Genomic DNA, 19,297 nt, shown 5'->3' on the forward strand with positions numbered 1-19,297 from the left:
CCCGTATGCACTACCCTAGGACTCAAGTGAAGCTGAAGCAGCTAAAGTTGCATCAAGAGTTCCACAGTGGTGGTAGATGGAACTGCACCCTGCAGAGCACAAAATCACACTATAAACTAGGGGTCAGCGACTTTTCGGAAGTGGGGTGCTGAGTCTTCATTTATTCACTCTAATTTAAGGTTTTGCGTGCCAGTAATACATTTTAACATTTTTGGAAGGTCTCTTTCTATAAGTCTATAATATATAACTAAACTATTGTTGTATGTAAAGTAAATAAGGTTTTTAAAATGTTTAAGAAACTTCATTTAAAATTAAATTAAAATGCAGAGCCCCCCGGACCGGCGGCCAGGACCCAGGCAGTGTGAGTGCCGCCTTTGGCACGCGTGCCATAGGTTGCCTACCCCTGCCATAGACACAACAGTTACTTTTTAAAAAAAACCTGTCTTTAAACCTGTCAGTGTCCCTTTAAAAAAATTAATTCAGAGTCTGATTAAATATGGGATATATGGACCCTTGCTCATGCAGGAATCCCATTGATATTACTGGGACTATTTAGGTGCAACAGAGGTAGTAGGTCTGGGTTTTCCTTTCTCCTTGGGCATTTTTGCATACTGGAATGTGTCTTGCTTTTGAAATACATGCATCCGCTGCTGTTTTGTGGTTGTCCCCCCAATAAATATTCTGTAGAATATACAGAGTGCAGTTAGTGATATTGCAATGTCATTGTGTTTGTGGGCTAGTAAATTCAGTATGGCTTTCTTCATCAACCACAGTGCTGAAACTTCCATATATAAATGTAAGTGCCGATGAGCTTCAGCACTGTTAAACACTGAACATATTTTAATGTATATTACTTGTATCCTTTTGTGTCACGTGAGTAGGAAAATCCATAATATATTTGTATAAAAAATAAACAGATGGGAAGAGTCTGCATCTACAAATGACTGAGGAATGTTCTCAGGGTAGCCTGGAAAGCCATATGTTTAATTTAAATTATACAAACAGATTACTCTAATTGTTACATTCAAACTATTATTCTCCTGGTGGTCTGTTCACTGGTGATTATTGAGAATGCATTAACGTAGCCAGGCATATTTCATAATGGTGTGTGCTTGTAAAGCAAGTTAGTTTGTATTGACTTTATCTGTTCATTGATGTATAATTGCGATTTTCTTGTAGCTAGTCTTGCTCTTTAAAGTTAACTTGCATTTAAAATAATTTATTTGCCACCAGAAGATAAAATGAATTTGTCCTCACATTTACACTTTGCTATTTTGTTTTCCAGCTTTTATTATTACGGAAAGAAGATCCTCAAAGTGTTGTGAGCAAAGACGAGGATTTCTCCTCCTAGCCTGGGCCTGTCATGGTAAGCACATGGGTTTTGTCAGGACTGACCAAAACAAAGCAGACTGCCGCACAAGAAGGATAAGAGTTGGTACTGTGTGATAATAACAGATACTATTCTCAGTACCTCACAGACTTGTCACTCCAGGCTTCTGGTTGAATTGAAAGAATCATAGAATCATAGAATATCAGGGTTGGAAGGGATCCCAGAAGGTCATCTAGTCCAACCCCCTGCTCGAAGCAGGACCAATTCCCAGTTAAATCATCCCAGCCAGGGCTTTGTCAAGCCTGACCTTAAAAACCTCTAAGGAAGGAGATTCTACCACCTCCCTAGGTAACGCATTCCAGTGTTTCACCACCCTCTTAGTGAAAAAGTTTTTCCTAATATCCAATCTAAACCTCCCCCACTGCAACTTGAGACCATTACTCCTCGTTCTGTCATCTGCTACCATTGAGAACAGTCTAGAGCCATCCTCTTTGGAACCCCCTTTCAGGTAGTTGAAAGCAGCTATCAAATCCCCCCTCATTTTTCTCTTCTGCAGGCTAAACAATCCCAGCTCCCTCAGCCTCTCCTCATAACTCATGTGTTCCAGTCCCCTAATCATTTTTGTTGCCCTTCGCTGGACTCTCTCCAATTTATCCACATCCTTCTTGAAGTGTGGGGCCCAAAACTGGACACAGTACTCCAGATGAGGCCTCACCAATGTCGAATAGAGGGGAACGATCACGTCCCTCGATCTGCTCGCTATGTCCCTACCTATACATCCCAAAATGCCATTGGCCTTCTTGGCAACAAGGGCACACTGCTGACTCATATCCAGCTTCTCGTCCACTGTCACCCCTAGGTCCTTTTCCGCAGAACTGCTGCCTAGCCATTCGGTCCCTAGTCTGTAGCTGTGCATTGGGTTCTTCCGTCCTAAGTGCAGGACCCTGCACTTATCCTTATTGAACCTCATCAGATTTCTTTTGGCCCAATCCTCCAATTTGTCTAGGTCCTTCTGTATCCTATCCCTCCCCTCCAGCGTATCTACCACTCCTCCCAGTTTAGTATCATCCGCAAATTTGCTGAGAGTGGAATCCACACCATCCTCCAGATCATTTATGAAGATATTGAACAAAACCGGCCCCAGGACCGACCCTTGGGGTACTCCACTTGATACCGGCTGCCAACTAGACATGGAGCCATTGATCACTACCCGTTGAGCCCAACAATCTAGCCAGCTTTCTACCCACCTTATAGTGCAACAATCTAGCCAGCTTTCTACCCACCTTATAGTGCACCCACCTTAAAGGATGGTTTTCGTTGCCTTTTTATTTATCTTTGAGTAATTTGTGTTAATTTTCTGATGATAGTCATCATTATTCCATGTGTACCATCTACCAGTAGTCTGGCGTATAAACTAAGGCCGTATTCTTCCATCCAAATTCATATTAATTAGCCATGTACTGTTCATGGCATTTAAGTCAGATTTATTGCAAGGCTGTTTGAAATTAATTTGCTAGTGCAATTTTACTGATATACTGTGTAGAGTGAGGCTGTTTAAATTGTGCAGGAAAGATGCAGATTTGTGCAGTGTAAGGACTGAGTTCATTTCTGTAAGGTGGGCGTAGTTCTCTCCCTGCCTGTCAGGGAGAGAGACCACACCCCCTTGCTGCAATGCTGCTAGAGCAACTCCGTTCAGGGGGAATTAGCCAGCAGTTAATAGGCCCTAGCCTTCAGTCCAGACTGGGTATCAGTTGGGTCTATTAGCTCCAGCACTCAGCCAGAGCGGGGCAGCACACATTTAATGGGTCTGGCCTGCAGTCGGGCCGGGTGGCAGCAAGCCTATAGCCCAGAGCCCTCACTCAGGGTGGGGCAGCGGTCAGGTAAGGGGGCTTTGGCCTGCTGTCAGGCAGAGCAGCCCAACTCAAAAAACAGTCTCAGAGGAGTTTAGCTCTTTGATGGGAGAGCCAGCTAAACCATCTGGGGTCCTAGCTCAGGTGGGCGTCAGACCAGTGCAGGCCTCCTGGCCTAAAGGTGGGGAGGCTGCCACCCCTGACAGTCGGGTGGTAGGGGGATGCAGGCCCACCTACTCCACTGCGTCCCAGCCCAGGGCCCTAACAGTAGCAGAGTAGGCCACCATTGGGTCAGCGGGGAAATCCGGCCGCAACACACTGGCTGGCTTGCAGTCAGTAACACAGCCAAACCCTATTTGGCTTCTCTGGGCTCCTTCCTACACTCCCAGTTTGGGGGTACCTGGGTTCCAGTGTTGTCATTGATCTCTCTGGGGTAAACAGCAAGTGGCAGCCCAACAGCTCCCTGGAATCTGGCAGCTCTGGCAGTCTCTGACACTGTAGCAGCCTCCATCAGGTCCGGGCTCTAGGGGTTGGGGTTGGGGTGGGGCGTGGGAGAGACGTCCTGCTCCTCTGGCAGCTCTGCCCCAACTGAGCTAGAGGGCCAGTCTTTATAGTTCCATTTCCTGTCCTGCACCTCTGCTTCCGGTGGGGTGGCTGCTGATACCTTGGTTCTGCCCACCAGGGGGCAGTCATGGTTCTCTCCCCACCCGTCAGGGAGGGAGACCTCGCCCCCTCTCTACAGTTTCCTAAAAATTGCATTTAAAATTGAAAAGGAAATACTTTGCTTCATGGTTTTGTGTTTAACAAAGGAAAGAGGTCCCAAACCTGTGTTTTACATTGTAAAGATGTGGGCCACTAGTAATGTAAAATTGCAACTATTATGTCACTTCTGTGGGTCACTGGTAACTGAATTCTCATAATAGTTCATAGTGCCTAAACCTTTCATTGGTCACTGGGAACTCTTCATGCCTTTTGTCAATGGAGAGGTCTGCTGTGAATGGGTAGCAGTGTTGAAATTAACTGTAGAGTTTTGTTTCTAGGATGAAGAGACTCAGCACAGCCTTGAATGCATCCAGGCTAATCAGATCTTTCCCAGGAAGCAGCTGATACGAGAGGATGAGAATCTTCAGGTAATCACTGGATCACTCTTTGCTTTTACTGCACTGGAAGATGTGCAGATCTGTTATTGCTCAGTCTAATCAAGATCACACAGTACAGCAGCTGAGCTGTTTGAGTTGGCCTCTGGCATAGAAGTTTCATCCAAAGTTCCACACAGTGATAGGGAAGATAATAGTTTAAGAAAATATAAATTTTCTTTTGAAGCATATCACTGTGCCAGACAGAGAGACCGTGCATTGTGTTGTCCAAAGGGTTTCCTTAGAGTTTCTGAAAATTATAGCCAGTGCTCACTAAGCTTACTCAGGGACTTTTCAATCACTTAGAAATTTTAATTTCTCCTCTTACACCCAAATCTAGTAACGGATTTATTTTTTAATAGGAACTGTTTATGTGAAATGTTGGAATTATTTGTTTATCCATTTTTGTTATTGGTAAGACAAAAAGTCTTACAATGCATAAAGTGTTTATTTTTCAATTTCTAATAACTCCAAAATGTTGTAAGGAGTTTTCATCACCTGGCTTTTAAACTGATTTAGTTAAACTGGTGGCAAGCCCCATTTAGACACACTTATTTTGGTTTAAGAGTGGTTTATTTCAGTTTAACTTAAACCTATTCCTAATATCTTTACTCTAAACTGATACAGACCAGGTTTGTGTCAGTTTAAAAGTGTTCACACAGCCTTTTGCCCTGGCTTAACTAAATAGATTTTAAATTCATAGATTCACAGATTCCAAGGCCAGAAGGGACCATTGTGATCATCTAGTCTGACCTCCTGTATAACACAGGCCATAGAACTTCCCCAAATTAATTCCTAGAGCAGACCTTTTAGGAAAACATCTGAACTTGATTTAAAAATTGTCAGCGATGGAGAATCCACCGTGATCCTTGGTAATTTGTTCCAGTGGTTAATTACGCTCACTGTTAACATTTTTTGCCTTACTTTCAGTCTGAATTTGTCTAGCTTCAACTTCCAGCCATTAGATTGTGTTATACTTTTCTATGCTAGATTGAAAATCCCATTATTAAATATTTGTTACTTGTACTTGTAGACTGTAATCAAGTCACCCCGTAACCTTCTCTTTATTAAGCTAAATTGATTTAGTGCAGATGACACTAAACTGGGAGGAGTGGTAGATACGTTGGAGGGTAGGGATAGGATACAGAGGGACCTAGAAAAAGTAGAGGATTGGGCCAAAAGAAATCTCACGAGGTTCAACAAGGACAAGTGCAGAGTCCTGCACTTAGGACGGAAGAATCCCATGTACTGCTACAGACTAGGGACCGAGTGGCTAGGCAGCAGTTCTGCAGAAAAAGACCTAGGGGTTACAGTGGACGAGAAGCTGGATGAGAGTCAACGGTGTGCCCTTTTGCCAAGAAGGCTAATGGCATTTTGGACTGTATAAGAAGGGGCATTGCCAGCAGATCGAGGGATGTGATCATTCCCCTCTATTGGGCATTGGTGAGGCTGCATCTGGAGTCCTGTGTCCAGTTTTGGGCCCCACACTACAAGAAGGATGTGGAAAAATCGGAAAGAGTCCAGCGGAGGGCAACAAAAATGATTAGGGGGCTGAAGCACATGACTTACGAGGAGAGGGAATTGGGATTATTTAGTCTTCAGAAGAGAAGAATGAGGGGGGATTTGATAGCTGCTTTCAACTACCTGAAAGGGGGTTCCAAAGAGGATGGATCTAGACCAGAGGTGGGCAAACTACGGCCCGCGGGACTGTCCTGCCCAGTCCTTGAGCTCCCAGCCGGGGAGGCTAGCTCTGGCCCCTTCCCTGCTGTCCCCTCTCCCCTGCAGCCTCAGCTCGCCACACCGCCAGCGCTCTGGCCCACTGCTCCTGCCAGGCAGCGCGGCAGTGTGGCTGGTTCCAGCCGGGCGGCGTGGCTGAGAGCTCCTGCTGTGCAGCGTGGCAGCGTGGCTGGCTCCAGCATGGTAAGGGGGTGGGGAGCGGGGGGATTGGATAAGGGACAGAGGGTACCAGAGGGCAGTCAAGGGACAGGGATCAGGGAGCGGCTGGATGGGGCGGATGTTCTGGGACGGGGAGGCGGTCGGGGACGAGGAACAGGGGTGTTGTATAGGCGTGGGAGTCCCAGGGGACCTCTCAGGGCTGGGTGTGTTGATAGAGGTCTGGGCAGTCAGGGAGCAGGGGGTGTTGGATAGGGGGTGGGGTCCCAGGGGAGCCGGTTAGGTGTGAGGGGTCCCGGGGGGGCAGTCAGGAGTCAAGGAACAGGGGGAGTTGGATGGTTCGGGGGTTCTGAGAGGGACAGTGAAGGGGTGGGAAGTGGGAGGGGGCGGATAGGGGGCAGGGGCCAGGCTGTTCGGGGAGGTACAGCTTTCCATACCCAGCCCTCCATACAGTTTCGCAACCCTGATGTGGCCCTCGGGCCAAAAAGTTTGCCCACCCCGATCTAGACTGTTCTCAGTGGTAGCAGATGACAGAACAAGGAGTAATGGTCTCAAGTTGCAGTGGGGGAGGTTTAGGTTGGATATTAGGAAAAACTTTTTCACTAGGAGGGTGGTGAAGCACTGGAATGGGTTACCTAGGGAGGTGGTAGAATCTCCTTCCTTAGGGGTTTTTAAGGTCAGGCTTTACAAATCCCTGGCTGGGATGATTTAGTTGGTGTTGGTCCTGCTTTGAGCAGGGGATTGGACTGGATGACCTCCTGAGGTCTCTTCCAACCCTGATATTCTATGATTGAGCTCCTTGAGTCTATCACTATAAAGCATGTTTTCTAATCCGTATGTCATTCTTGTGACTCTTCTCTGAACCCCCTGCAATTTATCAAAATCCTTCTTGAATTGTGGCTACCAGAACTGGACACCGTATTCCAGCAGCGGTCGCACCAGTGCCAAATATAGAGGCAAAATAACCTCTCTCCTCCTACTTGAGATTCCCCTGTTTATGCATCTGAGGATTGCATTAGTTCTTTTGGCCACAGCGTTGCACTGGGACTCATGTTCAGCTGATTATCCACCACAACCCCCAAAATCACACCTCTAGTTAAACCAGTGCAACTTTGTTTTGTGTTATAAAGCAGAAGTATAATTTTCAACAAGGCTAGGTAAAAGGAGCAAGAGCATATGATTTTACAAGTTTACAGTGAAAAAAGGGAGACAATTTTTAAAATGAAAGTTTAGAATCTGAAGAATCGCAAGAAGTCCTGAAATCACAGGATTTGTAGATTTTTCTTCTTACTTCCAACTTTCTGCTGTGTTTGATAATAAGACAGGTTCTTTTTTTGTCAGGGAGAAGGAGGGCGGGAGTTGAAAGACTTTGCTGTGTGTTTCAATCAGAAAAATGTATGCCAAATTTGGATATTTTAGTTCATACATATTTTTAATTACTCATAAGCAAATAAATTTAACACTTTTCAGCCTAAAATGTCATTCTACTCTGAAAAGTGACTGTAAAAAAGACATCGGGGTTGTCCCATGTTTACTTTCTTAGTGATTTGGTAAGCATATATGTGTCATGACCCATGGGTCTTGAGCCCAGGCCTGCAAAATTCATGGGAGCAGCCATGTTCCAGCCCTCCATCCAGCTGGGAATAGTTTACCTGAGGCCCATTAAGCCCAGCCTCAGTGTGAGGCTCTGCCCCTGAGGCTTGATTGGCAGAGTCCCAGAATGGCTGATCGGCCCACTGGCCCTATTTAATCCAGCAGCAGGAATAAGAAGCTGTCTGAACAGGTGGGCTTCACCCTGCTGTGGACTGTATGCTTCCTGCTCCCTTCTCCTGTCCCTGCTTCCTACTCCCCTGGATTGATTTCCTGGCATTCTGACCCAGCATGACTCCTGGCATCTGACTTGTGGTTTCTGACCTCCAGTTTGTCTGCTGCTTTAACCCCCTGGTATCTTGACCTGGTCTGACTCTTATTCCTGTCTTGTGGATCTGATCTCCAGTTTCTCTCCTGCTTCTGACCTCCAGGTATCCTGACCCAGCCAATTCTTGACTCCTGACATGTGACTGCGGACTCTGGTTCTGACTACTAGGTCTGGCCGCCCATGACCTGTTTGTAACAATGTGTTCTTGTTTTACAAGTAATAAGATATTCCTCACCAAGTGATTGTCTATATGTATTCCATTTCTGGTACACCTGTGCCCGATGCCCTCAAAAGCATAGAATCATAGAATATCAGGGTAGAAAGGGACCTCAGGAGGTCATCTAGTCCAAACCCCTGCTCAAAGCAGGACCAATCCCCAACTAAATAATTTTGAATAACAGTGTCCATTCTCATTGCTTTTCCCCACCAAGATGCTGGTGACAGACACATCCTCTCTTGAATAGGGAGCTTATCTGGATCAGCTGCAGATCCAAGGTCATTGGTCCCTCAAGAAGTGAATCTCTTCACAAAAGTCCGGGAACTACTTCCTGTTCACCTAGCATGCTTAGTGTTCTTGTCCCTACTTTGAGGAATCACCATACAAATACTGATGGACGATGCTCAGCAATGTACTTCATCAACAAGAAGGGGGAGCATGCTCCTTACCTCTCTGCTAGGAAGCAGTCCTTCTTTGGGACTGGCGCATCAGGTCACACTGGTGTCCCTTCACCTTCTAGGCCTACAGAATTCCCTAGAAGATCAGCTCATTAGATCAGAGGTTCTCAAACTTCATTGGATTGTGACCCCTTTCTGACAACAAAGTTATTACATGACCTGGAGGGGGGAGGTGTGGCGCCTGAGCCCTGCCACCCCGAGTAGGGGGAGAGGGGGCTGCAGCCCAAGCCCCGCCGCCCTGGGTAAGGGTGGAGTTTGGGCTTCAGCTCTGGGTCCCAGCAAATCTAATACTGGCCCTGGTGACCCCATTTCTCACTTTGGGGTCATGATCCACAGTTTGAGAACCATTGCATTAAACAATGAAGAACTGGAGATCAGGAACTCCATTCTACAAGACATCTTCTGCAAATGGAGACACCCAAGGGTAGACCTGTTTGCCACAGACCAAAACAAGAAGTGTCAGATGTTCTGCTCTGGGGTTGGAGAACCAGCTCAGGCTCTCTGTCTGATGCCTTCATCTTCTCTTGGGCACCAGAACTCATGTATGCCTACCCTGCCATTCCATTGATACTGAGGGTTCTGAGGAAGCTCTGGCAGGATGTAGCTCTGATGATAATGCTAGACCAGGTCCAGGCAATTTTGGTATGTAGACCTGATGAGCCAGTCAACACAGCCTCTGATGTGAAATCCAACCCGTACCTGGGCTTCAGAGCCTGATCCTTGACATCTACACAGCTGTTTTTAGCGCTGTAGCATGAGCCTGAGTCTGTAGACCTGAGCCTGAGGCTTGCTGCCATGGGTTTTAAAACACCATATAGGCATACCCTTAGTGGCTATAACTTCAGCCAGAAGAATAGGAGCAACCCACTCCCTCACAGGATCACCATATGGAGTATTCCATAAGGACAAAGTGACTTTAAGCGTCACCCAAGGTCCTTGCCTAAAGTTGTCTCAGATTTTCATCTGAATCAAGTTATCCACCTGCCAGTTTTCTTTCCCTCCCCTCATGCTAATCAAAGGGAAGCTAAACTACACCACTTAGATATTGTCAGGACTCTCCTGACAACAAGATCATTCAGGAATTCTGGCCGGCTTCTGACCTTTGCTGACAGGATGAAAGGTGAGCTTATATCCGCACAAAGACTAAATGGGCTTCATTCTGTACTGGAAATTGCTAAATGACAGTGTGTTTGGATTCAAGTACACAGATCAGGGCCTATTCCACCAGAGCTCAAGCAGCTTCTCCAAGAGACATTCCAATATCTGAGATGTGTTGAGCAGCTGCCTAGAATTCAGTTCATATTTTCTTCCAGCACTACTTCTGGGTAGAGAACTCCAGATCTGATATTTGCTTTGACAAAGCTGTCTTAAGTTATTGTCTCAGTAGATTGAGTCGCCATCATCAGGACATACCTAGTTGTAAGTCACCAGAAGTGGAATTTATTTGGACAATCTCTCAAAGACAAAAGAACAGTTCCTTGCTCACATGCATTCTGCGACCTGCCCTCCTTCCTTGTTACTGTGGAGTTCTGTATTCCCTGAGTTCTATTTTAGTGAACAAATTGAAAGGCAGTTGTGGCTTCCCCTCCCTTTATATTTCCAGAGGGCATTCAGGTTGCAGGCATGGCCCCAATGGACATTGCTCTTCCAGAAGATTCCAGTCTTACCCACATGGGGTGCATGTGCAGCAGAATCGTAGGACTGGAATGGACCTCGAGAGGTCATCTAGTCCAGTCCCCTGCACTCATGGCAGGACTAAGTATTATCTAGACCATCTCTGACAGGTATTGTCTAACCTGCTCTTAAAAATCTCCAATGATAGCGATTTCACAACTTCCCTAGGCAATTTATTCCAGTGCTTAACCACCCTGACAGGACATTTTTCCTAATGTCCAACCTAAATCTCCCTTGCTGCAATTTAAGTCCATTGCTTCTTGTCCTATCCTCAGAGGTTAAGAAGAACAATTTTTCTCCCCCGTCCTTGTAACAACTCTTTATGTACTTGAAAACCATTATCATTTCCCCTCTGTCTTCTCTTTTCCAGAGTAAACAAACCCAATTTTTCCAATCTTCCCTCATAGGTCATGTTTTCTGGACCTTTAATCATTTTTGTTGTTCTTCTCTGGACTTTCTCCAATTTGTCCACATCTTTCCTGAAAGGTGGCACCCAGAACTGGACACAATACTCCAGCTGAGGCCTAATCAGCGCAGAGTAGAGCGGAAGAATTACTTCTTGTGTCTTGCTTACAACACTCCTGCTAATGCAGGCCAGAATGATGTTTGCTTTTTTTTGCAACACTGTTGACTCATATTTAGCTTGTGATCCACTATTACCCCCAGATCCCTTTCTGCTGTACTCCTTCTGAGGTAGTCCTTTCCATTGTGTATGTGTGCAACTGATTTGGTCCTTCTACTTTGCATTTGTCCTTATTGAATTTCATCCTATATACTTCAGACCATTTCTCCAGTTTGTCCAGTTAATTTTGAATTTTAAGCCTATTCTCCAAAGCACTTGCAACCCGTCCCAGCTTGGTATTGTCTGCAAACTTTATAAGTGTACTCTCTATGCCATTATCTAAATCATTGATGAAGATATTGAACAGAACTGGACACAGAACTGATCCCTGCGGAACACCACTCATTATGTCCTTCCAGCATGACTGTGAACCACTGATGATTACTTTCTGGGAATAGAGTAACAGCCGTGTTAGTCTGTATTCGCAAAAAGAAAAGGAGTACTTGTGGCACCTTAGAGACTAACCAATTTATTTGAGCATAAGCTTTCGTGAGCTACAGCATCCAATGAAGTGAGCTGTAGCTCACAAAAGCTTATGCTCAAATAAATTGGTTAGTCTCTAAGGTGCCACAAGTACTCCTTTTCTTTTTCTGGGAATAGTTTTCCTACCAGTTATGCACCCATCATACAGTAGCTCCATCTAGGTTGCATTTCCCTAGTTTGTTTATGAGACGGTCATGCGAGACAGTATCAAAAGCCTTACTAAAGTCAAGATATACCACATCTTCTCCCCATCCACAGGGCTTGTTACCCTATCAAAGAAACCTATCAATTTGGTTTGACACAGTTTGTTCTTGACAAATCCATGCTGACTGTTACTTATCACCTTATTATCTTCTAGATGTTTGCAAATTGATTTCTTAATTATTTGCTCCATTATCTTTCCGGGTTCAGAAGCTAAGATGACTGGTCTGTAATTTTCCGGGTTGTCCTTATTTCCCTTTTTATAGATTGGCACTATATTTGCCCTTTTGCAGTCTTCTGGAATCTCTCCTGTCTTCCATGATTTTTCAAAGATAATCGCTAAAGGTTCAGATATCCCCTCAGTCAGCTCCTTGAGTATTTTAGGATGCATGTCATCAGGCCCTGGTGACTTGAAGACATCTAACTTGTCTAATTAATTTTTAACTTAGAATCATAGAATATCAGGGTTGGAAGGGACCCCAGAAGGTCATCTAGTCCAACCCCCTGCTCGAAGCAGGACCAGTTCCCAGTTAAATCATCCCAGCCAGGGCTCTGTCAATCCTGACCTTAAAAACCTCTAAGGAAGGAGATTCTACCACCTCCCTAGGTAACGCATTCCAGTGTTTCACCACCCTCTTAGTGAAAAAGTTTTTCCTAATATCCAATCTAAACCTCCCCCACTGCAACTTGAGACCATTACTCCTCGTTCTGTCCTCTGCTACCATTGAGAACAGTCTAGAGCCATCCTCTTTGGAACCCCCTTTCAGGTAGTTGAAAGCAGCTATCAAATCCCCCCTCATTCTTCTCTTCTGCAGGCTAAACAATCCCAGCTCCCTCAGCCTCTCCTCATAAGTCATGTGTTCTAGACCCCTAATCATTTTTGTTGCCCTTCGCTGGACTCTCTCCAATTTATCCACATCCTTCTTGAAGTGTGGGGCCCAAAACTGGACACAGTACTCCAGATGAGGCCTCACCAATGTCGAATAGAGGGGAACGGTCACGTCCCTCGATCTGCTCGCTATGCCCCTACTTATACATCCCAAAATGCCATTGGCCTTCTTGGCAACAAGGGCACACTGCTGACTCATATTGAGCTTCTCGTCCACTGTCATCCTTTTCCGCAGAACTGCTGCCTAGCCATTCGGTCCCTAGTCTGTAGCTGTGCATTGGGTTCTTCCGTCCTAAGTGCAGGATTCTGCACTTATCCTTATTGAACTTAACTTGTTCTTTCCGTATTTTAGCCTCTGATCCTACCTCGTTTTCACTGGCATTCACTATGTTAGAAGTGCAGTACATGTAGACAATGAACATCTCGAGAACTGTAGTTACTATAGGGACAGCTGTTCTTTTTCTAGCTGCCAGTCCTGCAAGTTCAATTTCAGATCTGAGATTCAAGCTGAGTTTTCCTTCTTGGTCATCACCACTAATAATAAAAGTTCTTCAAGTCAAATTACACGCTGCATAGTCCCATTCTCTGATGGGTTTGTGCCAATGTAATCGATTGGAGCTTAGTAAACAGTGCATTTCTGGTGTACAAGAAGGAATGAAATATTTCTCTTAGCTATATTGGTTCTGCATGGTTAACAAGAACAAAACTTTTGTGACCCTAAGTAAGCAAATATGACTGTGAGTATACACAGGGCGCAGTTTCGTTGAGTACTATTTTTATATTGTCTCTTTTCAGAGCACAATTGCATGTAAAAAAATGATACATAGTTTTAGTTCTTTCATAACTCAGACATCTCAAGGGATTTTGCTCAACTTCCAAAAATATTTCACCTTTGGGCTGAGATCAAGCATGGAGATTTTGAGCCCCAAAGTAGATTATAGAATCATAGACTATCAGGGTTGGAAGTCCCTGATCAAAGCAGGAGCAATCCCCAACTAAATCATCCCAGCCAGGGCTTTGTCAAGCTTGACCTTAAAAACCTCTAAGGAAGGAGATTCCACCACCTCCAGAGGTAACCCATTCCAGTGCTTCACCACCCTCCTAGTGGAAAAGTTTTCCAAATATCCAACCTAAACCTCTCCCACTGCAACTTGAGACCATTACTCCTTGTTCTGTCATCTGCTACCACTGAGAACAGTCTAGATCCATCCTCTTTGGAACCCACTTTCAGGTAGTTGAAAGCAGCTATTCTATCCCCCCTCATTCTTCTCTTCTGCAGACTAAATAACCCCAGTTCCCTCAGCCTCTCCTCATAAGTCATGTACTCCAGGCCCCTAATCATTTTTGTTGCTGGATTCTTTCCAATTTTTCCACATCCTTCTTGTAGTGTGGGGCCCAAAACTAGACACAGTACTCCAGATGAGGCCTCACCAATGCTGAATCATTGTGAGACAATTGTGTATGTTAAAACAAGGCTACAATGGACATCTGCACAAAATCGTAACTGGCTTTCACTGCCAGTTGTAACAACCTTACATGTACCATGCAGTGTTTCAAACCCCGTTTAGGGAGTGTGCGCGAACAGCTTGAGTGGACATTTGTAAGCAGTTGTACATTTGTAGCACATGGTTTTCTAAAGGGCTTCTTTCTCCGTTCTGAAGGTCCCCTTCCTTGAACTTCATGGTGAGAGCACAGAGTATGTGGGACGAGCAGAGGATGCCATCATTGCACTTTCTAATTACAGACTGCACATCAAATTCAAGGAGTCTGTTGTGAACGTAAGTTTTATTCATATTACTGCCATGATACAGGCATTTAGAATGGATTCAGATATTGTTCACTCTGCTTATGTGTTATAACCCTTCCACTCCTGTGTATATCTTGTCTATTTAGATGGTTAGCTCTTTGGGGCAGGGGCTGTCTGCTACTCTATGTTTGAATAGTGCCTAGCACAGTGAGCCCCATTCTTGATTGGTCTTCAGGCACCATCATAGTAACCGTGATTAAGGCTACAAATCTGTCACAGAGGTAATGGAGTCTGTTGTTTTATGAGACCTCCGCGACTGTGTGCACTGCTACAGGCTGGGGACCAACTGGTTAAGTGGCAGTTCTGCAGAAAAGGACCTGGGGATTACAGTGGACAAGAAGCTGGATATGAGTCAGCAGTGTGCCCTTGTTGCCAAGAAGGCCAATGGCATATAGGGCTGCATTAGTAGGAGCATTGCCAGCAGATCGAGGAAAGTGAATATTCTCCTCTATTCGGCACTGGTGAGGCCACAACTGGAGTATTGTGTCTAGTTTTGGGCACCACACTACAAGAAGGATGTGGAAAAATTGGAGAGAGTCCAGCGGAGGGCAACGAAAAGGATTAGGGGGCTGGAGCACATGATTTATGAGGAGAGGCTGAGGGAACTGGGATTGTTTAGTCTGCAGAAGAAAAGAGTGAGGGGGGATTTGATAGCAACCTTCAACTACCTGGAAGGGGGTTCCAAAGAGGATGGAGCTAGGCTATTCTCAGTGGTGGCAGATGACGGTACAAGGAGTAATGGTCTCCAATTGCAGTGGGGGAGGGCTAGGTTGGATATTAGGAAAAAACTATTTCACTAGGAGGGTAGCGAAGCACTGGAATGGGTTACTTAGGGGGGAGATGGTGGAATCTCCATCCTTAGAGGTTTTTAAGGCCTGGCTTGACCATGGCCTGGCTGGGATGATTTAGTTGGGGATCGGTCCTGCTTTGAGCAGGGGATTGGACTAGATGACCTCCTGAGGTCTCTTCCAACCCTAATCTTCTATGATTCTGTTGAAAATCCTAATAATTCAGCCCCACGTGGCAGGGCTCGGGCTTCAGTTCTGGGTGGCAGAGGTTGGGCTTCAGCCCCGTGGGCCTTGGGCTTCAACCCTGGGCGGCGGAGCTCGGACTTCAGTATTGCTGTAGTGAATGTGTATATTACTGTGTATATTTCCATGATTTATTGATCTTTGCCCGCATCCTGTCCAAGAGTTCTATTAAAAATACCCATGCCAAAAACTTAGCCTTAACCATGATTAATAATAATATGGGAATTCAGAATGAAGGGTACAATGAACCTTCTCTTTAGGTTACCTGAAGGGGATAAAACAGGTTAGGATGGTGAGAGCATTCTCTACAGAGAAGAAATTCATACTTAGGGCACGTCTACTCTGGCAAAGTTACAGCGCCAGCAGTTAGAGCGCTGCTCAGAGAGCGCCAAGGAAAACCGCTGTTATGTGTTCACACTGACAGCTGCCTGCACAATAGCATGTTCACACTTGTGGCACTATTTGGAGCGGTGCACTCTGGGCAGTTATCCCACAGACCACCTCTTTGTCTTTTGCCGCTAAGACTTGTGGGAAGGCGGAAGGGGTCATGGGGTATCCTGGGTCCTGTCCAAATACCCCGTGATGCATTGCTTCACATTCCAGCAATCCCTGTGCTTCCGTCTGCTTTTGGTGCCATCTTTCAACGGTTTGTGTACTGTGCGCCCTGCCCTGCCTCTTTCTGGGTGCAGGAATGGATCCTGAGCTGTTGACAAGAATGCTGTTCGCACTGACTAACACGTCACGAGTGGTAGTGGAGTTATTCCTTAAACTACAAAGGCAAGAGGAGTACAACATTGATCTCGCCACACGTAGCAGCTCTGACATGAGAATGCTTGTGGCATTCATGGAGGTGCTGACCACAGTGGAATGCCGCTTTTGGGCTTGGGAAACCAGCCCTGAGTGGTGGGATCACATTGTGATGCACGTCTGGGATGACAAGGAGTGGCTGCAGAACTTTCGCATGAGGAAAGCCACATTCATGGGACTGTGTGATGAGCTTGCACGAGCCCTGTGGCGCAAGGACACGAGAATGAGTGCTGCCCTGTCACTGAAGAAGTGCGTGGCGACTGTACTGTGGAAGCTGGCTACTCCAGACCGCTACCTATCAGTTGCTAACCAGTTCGGAGTGGGAAAGTCGACTGTTGGAGTTGTGTTGATGCAAGTGTGCAGGGCCATTAATCGGATCCTGCTCAGAAAGACAGTGACTCTGGGCAATGTGCGTGAGATTGTGGATGGCTTTGCACAAATGGGCTTCCCTAACTGCGGAGGGGCGATAGATGGCACGCACATTCCAATTCTGGCACCAGACCGTCTAGGACCGAGTACATTAATCGCAAGGGGTATTTCTCAATGTTTCTTCAGGCGCTTGTGGATCACCATGGGTGTTTCACAGACATTAATGCAGAGTGGTCTGGAAAGGTGCATGACACATGCATCTTTCGGAAGACTGGCCCGTTCAAGAAGCTGCAAGCAGGGGCTTTCTTCCCGGACCAGAAGATCACTGTAGGGGAAGTCAAAATGCCCATTGTGATCCTGGTAGACCCTGCCTACCCCTTAATGCCGTGGCTCATGAAGTCATACACAGGGCAATTTGACAGCAGCAAAGAGTGGTTCAACAACAGGCTGAGCAAGTGCAGAATGACTGTGGAGTGTGCATTTGGCCGTTTAAAAGCCCTTGCGATGCCTGTATGGGAAGCTGGACCTGGCCAATGACAATATTCCTATGCTTATAGCCGCGTGCTGTACGCTCCATAATATTTGTGAAGGGAAGGGTGAAAGCTTCACTCAGGGCTGGACCAGAGAGGCTCAGCGCCTGGAGGCTGAGTTTGAACAGCCGGAGACCAGGGCTATTAGAGGGGCACAGCGCAGGACATAAGGATCAGGGATGCTTTGAGGCAGCAATTTGAAGCTGAAAGCCACTAATATTTGTTGCTATGCTCAAGATTGCGGTGCTTGTAATGCTAGGAGGTGATTGGTGTGCATGATGCAAGAAGAGGCCTTAACATAACTTTATGTTGCTTTGCAGTGCTCTTTTTGCTTTCACTGAATAGAATAAAGATTGCTTTCAAACAAACACAATTCTTTTATTGAAAGACAGCAACCAGAGGAGAAAGTCAAATGAAAAAAACCATCAGCAGGGAGGGGGATGCGGGAATGGAAGGAATGGGGGAATGGAAGGTCTCAGGAGGAGGAGAGGTCCTGGGACAGTGACAGATTTGTGTATGTCCAGGGATCATACCCAACCTTCTCCTTTGGAGTACGATGCAGCAGGTGCTGTACTTCAGCAGGGTCAAACTGCAGATGGATGGGTGTTGAGTGCAGTGGGTATTGGGAGTCCACAGGGCTGGACTGTGAGGAGGGAGGAATGGAATGCTGCGGGTAGAGAGTGGAGCCAGGAGGTTGATAAGAGTGTGTTGGCAGGGGAGGACGCATGGGAAAGAGTTTTGCGACAGCGGCTGCAGGGGAGGGCGGGCACGGAGCTGCTCGGTTTGAAGAGCTAGTATTGCGTGGAGTGTGTCTGCTTGGCGCTCCATAACCGCTCCAAGAGCTGCTCCGTGGTTTCTTTCTGGTGTGACGTGTTCTCCTTGTGTTCCCTCTTCTTGCTGTCCCGCAACTCCTTCGATTCCTTTTTCTCGGCGGCAGAGTGTATCATAACCTCATGCATAACGTCCTCCTTAGTTCTTCTTGGACGCTTTCTAATTCTTAGCAACCGTTCTGCCACTGTTAAGGGAGGCTGGCCTCCCAAGGTCATCTCTGTGAAGTTTAAATACAACATTACACAGAAGCAGTATTGTTTGCAACACAGACAACACTGTTTCAGTGCTTCAGAGCCAGTACTCACAAACCTGGCACTAACTGGCTGACCCCAGGCAAGCACCCACAAGCCACAAGACCCCCCAAAATGGTGAGTAGCCGCAGGGGCAGGATAAATCACTGTTCCTGGACCCTGCTGTACACTGGGCATGTGGCTCTTGGGCACTTGGGGAGAGCCAGCACTGTAGGGGGGCCCTGATAATCATTCCTGTCCCCACACTTTCCACAGGAGGTGATCATTATGGAAGATATCTTGCTACTGAGGGTGAGCAGGGAATCAAGAAAGGGTCTTCTCGAAGTCTGCAGCTTCCGCCCTGGCCCCTATGCGGCTAGCCTGTGTGCAGCTATGGTCCCCCCGCACCCAGTGATGGCACAGTGGCGCAGGAAAGCTACCATTAATGGGGCAAGAAACAAAGCAGCTCTGCTGAGGAACCTGTGGGAGAAGATTGCCCAGTATCTCCATGAGAGTTTCCTGGAGATCTCTGAGAGAGATTCCCGTGAAGTGAGGGAGTGTATTAACAGCCTGTTCTGCCACTCAAACTAGGCATGAGATGGAAACAAGCCTGCTTTCTGCAACCCTCCTGCCCCCAACAACTCGCTTCAGCAATTCCCAAAATCAGATCCACTTACCAGGGGCCTCCTCTCCTGTTTGCGCTTCGCAATATCCCACTGCTGTGACTGGCTAGGCTCCTCCAGGGTAGAAAAGAGCTCCCGACTGCCTGCATCTCTGGCCTCCGAGTCATCCTCTGCCTCTGGTTCCCCCTTTCCCTCTTCATCCAAGATTGCCTCCTCCTGGCTCGGTCCACTCTTGACTGGCAACGAAGCCAAGAAAGTATCCACAGGGGACTTTGCAGTGGAGGTGGGGTCACCATTGAGTATTGCGTCCAGCTCTTTGTAGAACCAGCAGCTCATGGGCCCAGCACTGGAGCGGCGGTTTGCCTCCTGCGCCTTGTGGTAGGCATTCCACAGCTCCT

At 46.6% G+C, this 19,297-nt stretch overlaps 1 protein-coding gene across 13 annotated transcripts in view; it reads left to right on the forward strand.

Moving 5' to 3' along the window:
- MTMR3 (myotubularin related protein 3) overlaps positions 1-19,297 on the forward strand; it is a 241,644-nt gene that overhangs the window by 114,713 nt on the left and 107,634 nt on the right. For 12 of the 13 annotated variants that reach the window (XR_012155157.2, XM_073313592.2, XM_073313591.2 and 9 more), the window contains 3 exons: positions 1,286-1,366; positions 4,221-4,310; positions 14,333-14,449. Coding sequence is in view for 12 of the 13 variants with exons in the window: in XM_073313592.2 (XP_073169693.1) it covers positions 1,364-1,366; positions 4,221-4,310; positions 14,333-14,449 (210 nt within the window). In the remaining variant the exon portion in view is untranslated. The remainder of the gene's footprint in view (positions 1-1,285; positions 1,367-4,220; positions 4,311-14,332; positions 14,450-19,297) is intronic. The other variant, XM_073313598.2, reaches the window with a different exon arrangement.

Source organism: Lepidochelys kempii, chromosome 15 (assembly GCF_965140285.1).
Source record: "Lepidochelys kempii isolate rLepKem1 chromosome 15, rLepKem1.hap1, whole genome shotgun sequence".
Classification (NCBI taxonomy): domain Eukaryota; kingdom Metazoa; phylum Chordata; order Testudines; family Cheloniidae; genus Lepidochelys; species Lepidochelys kempii.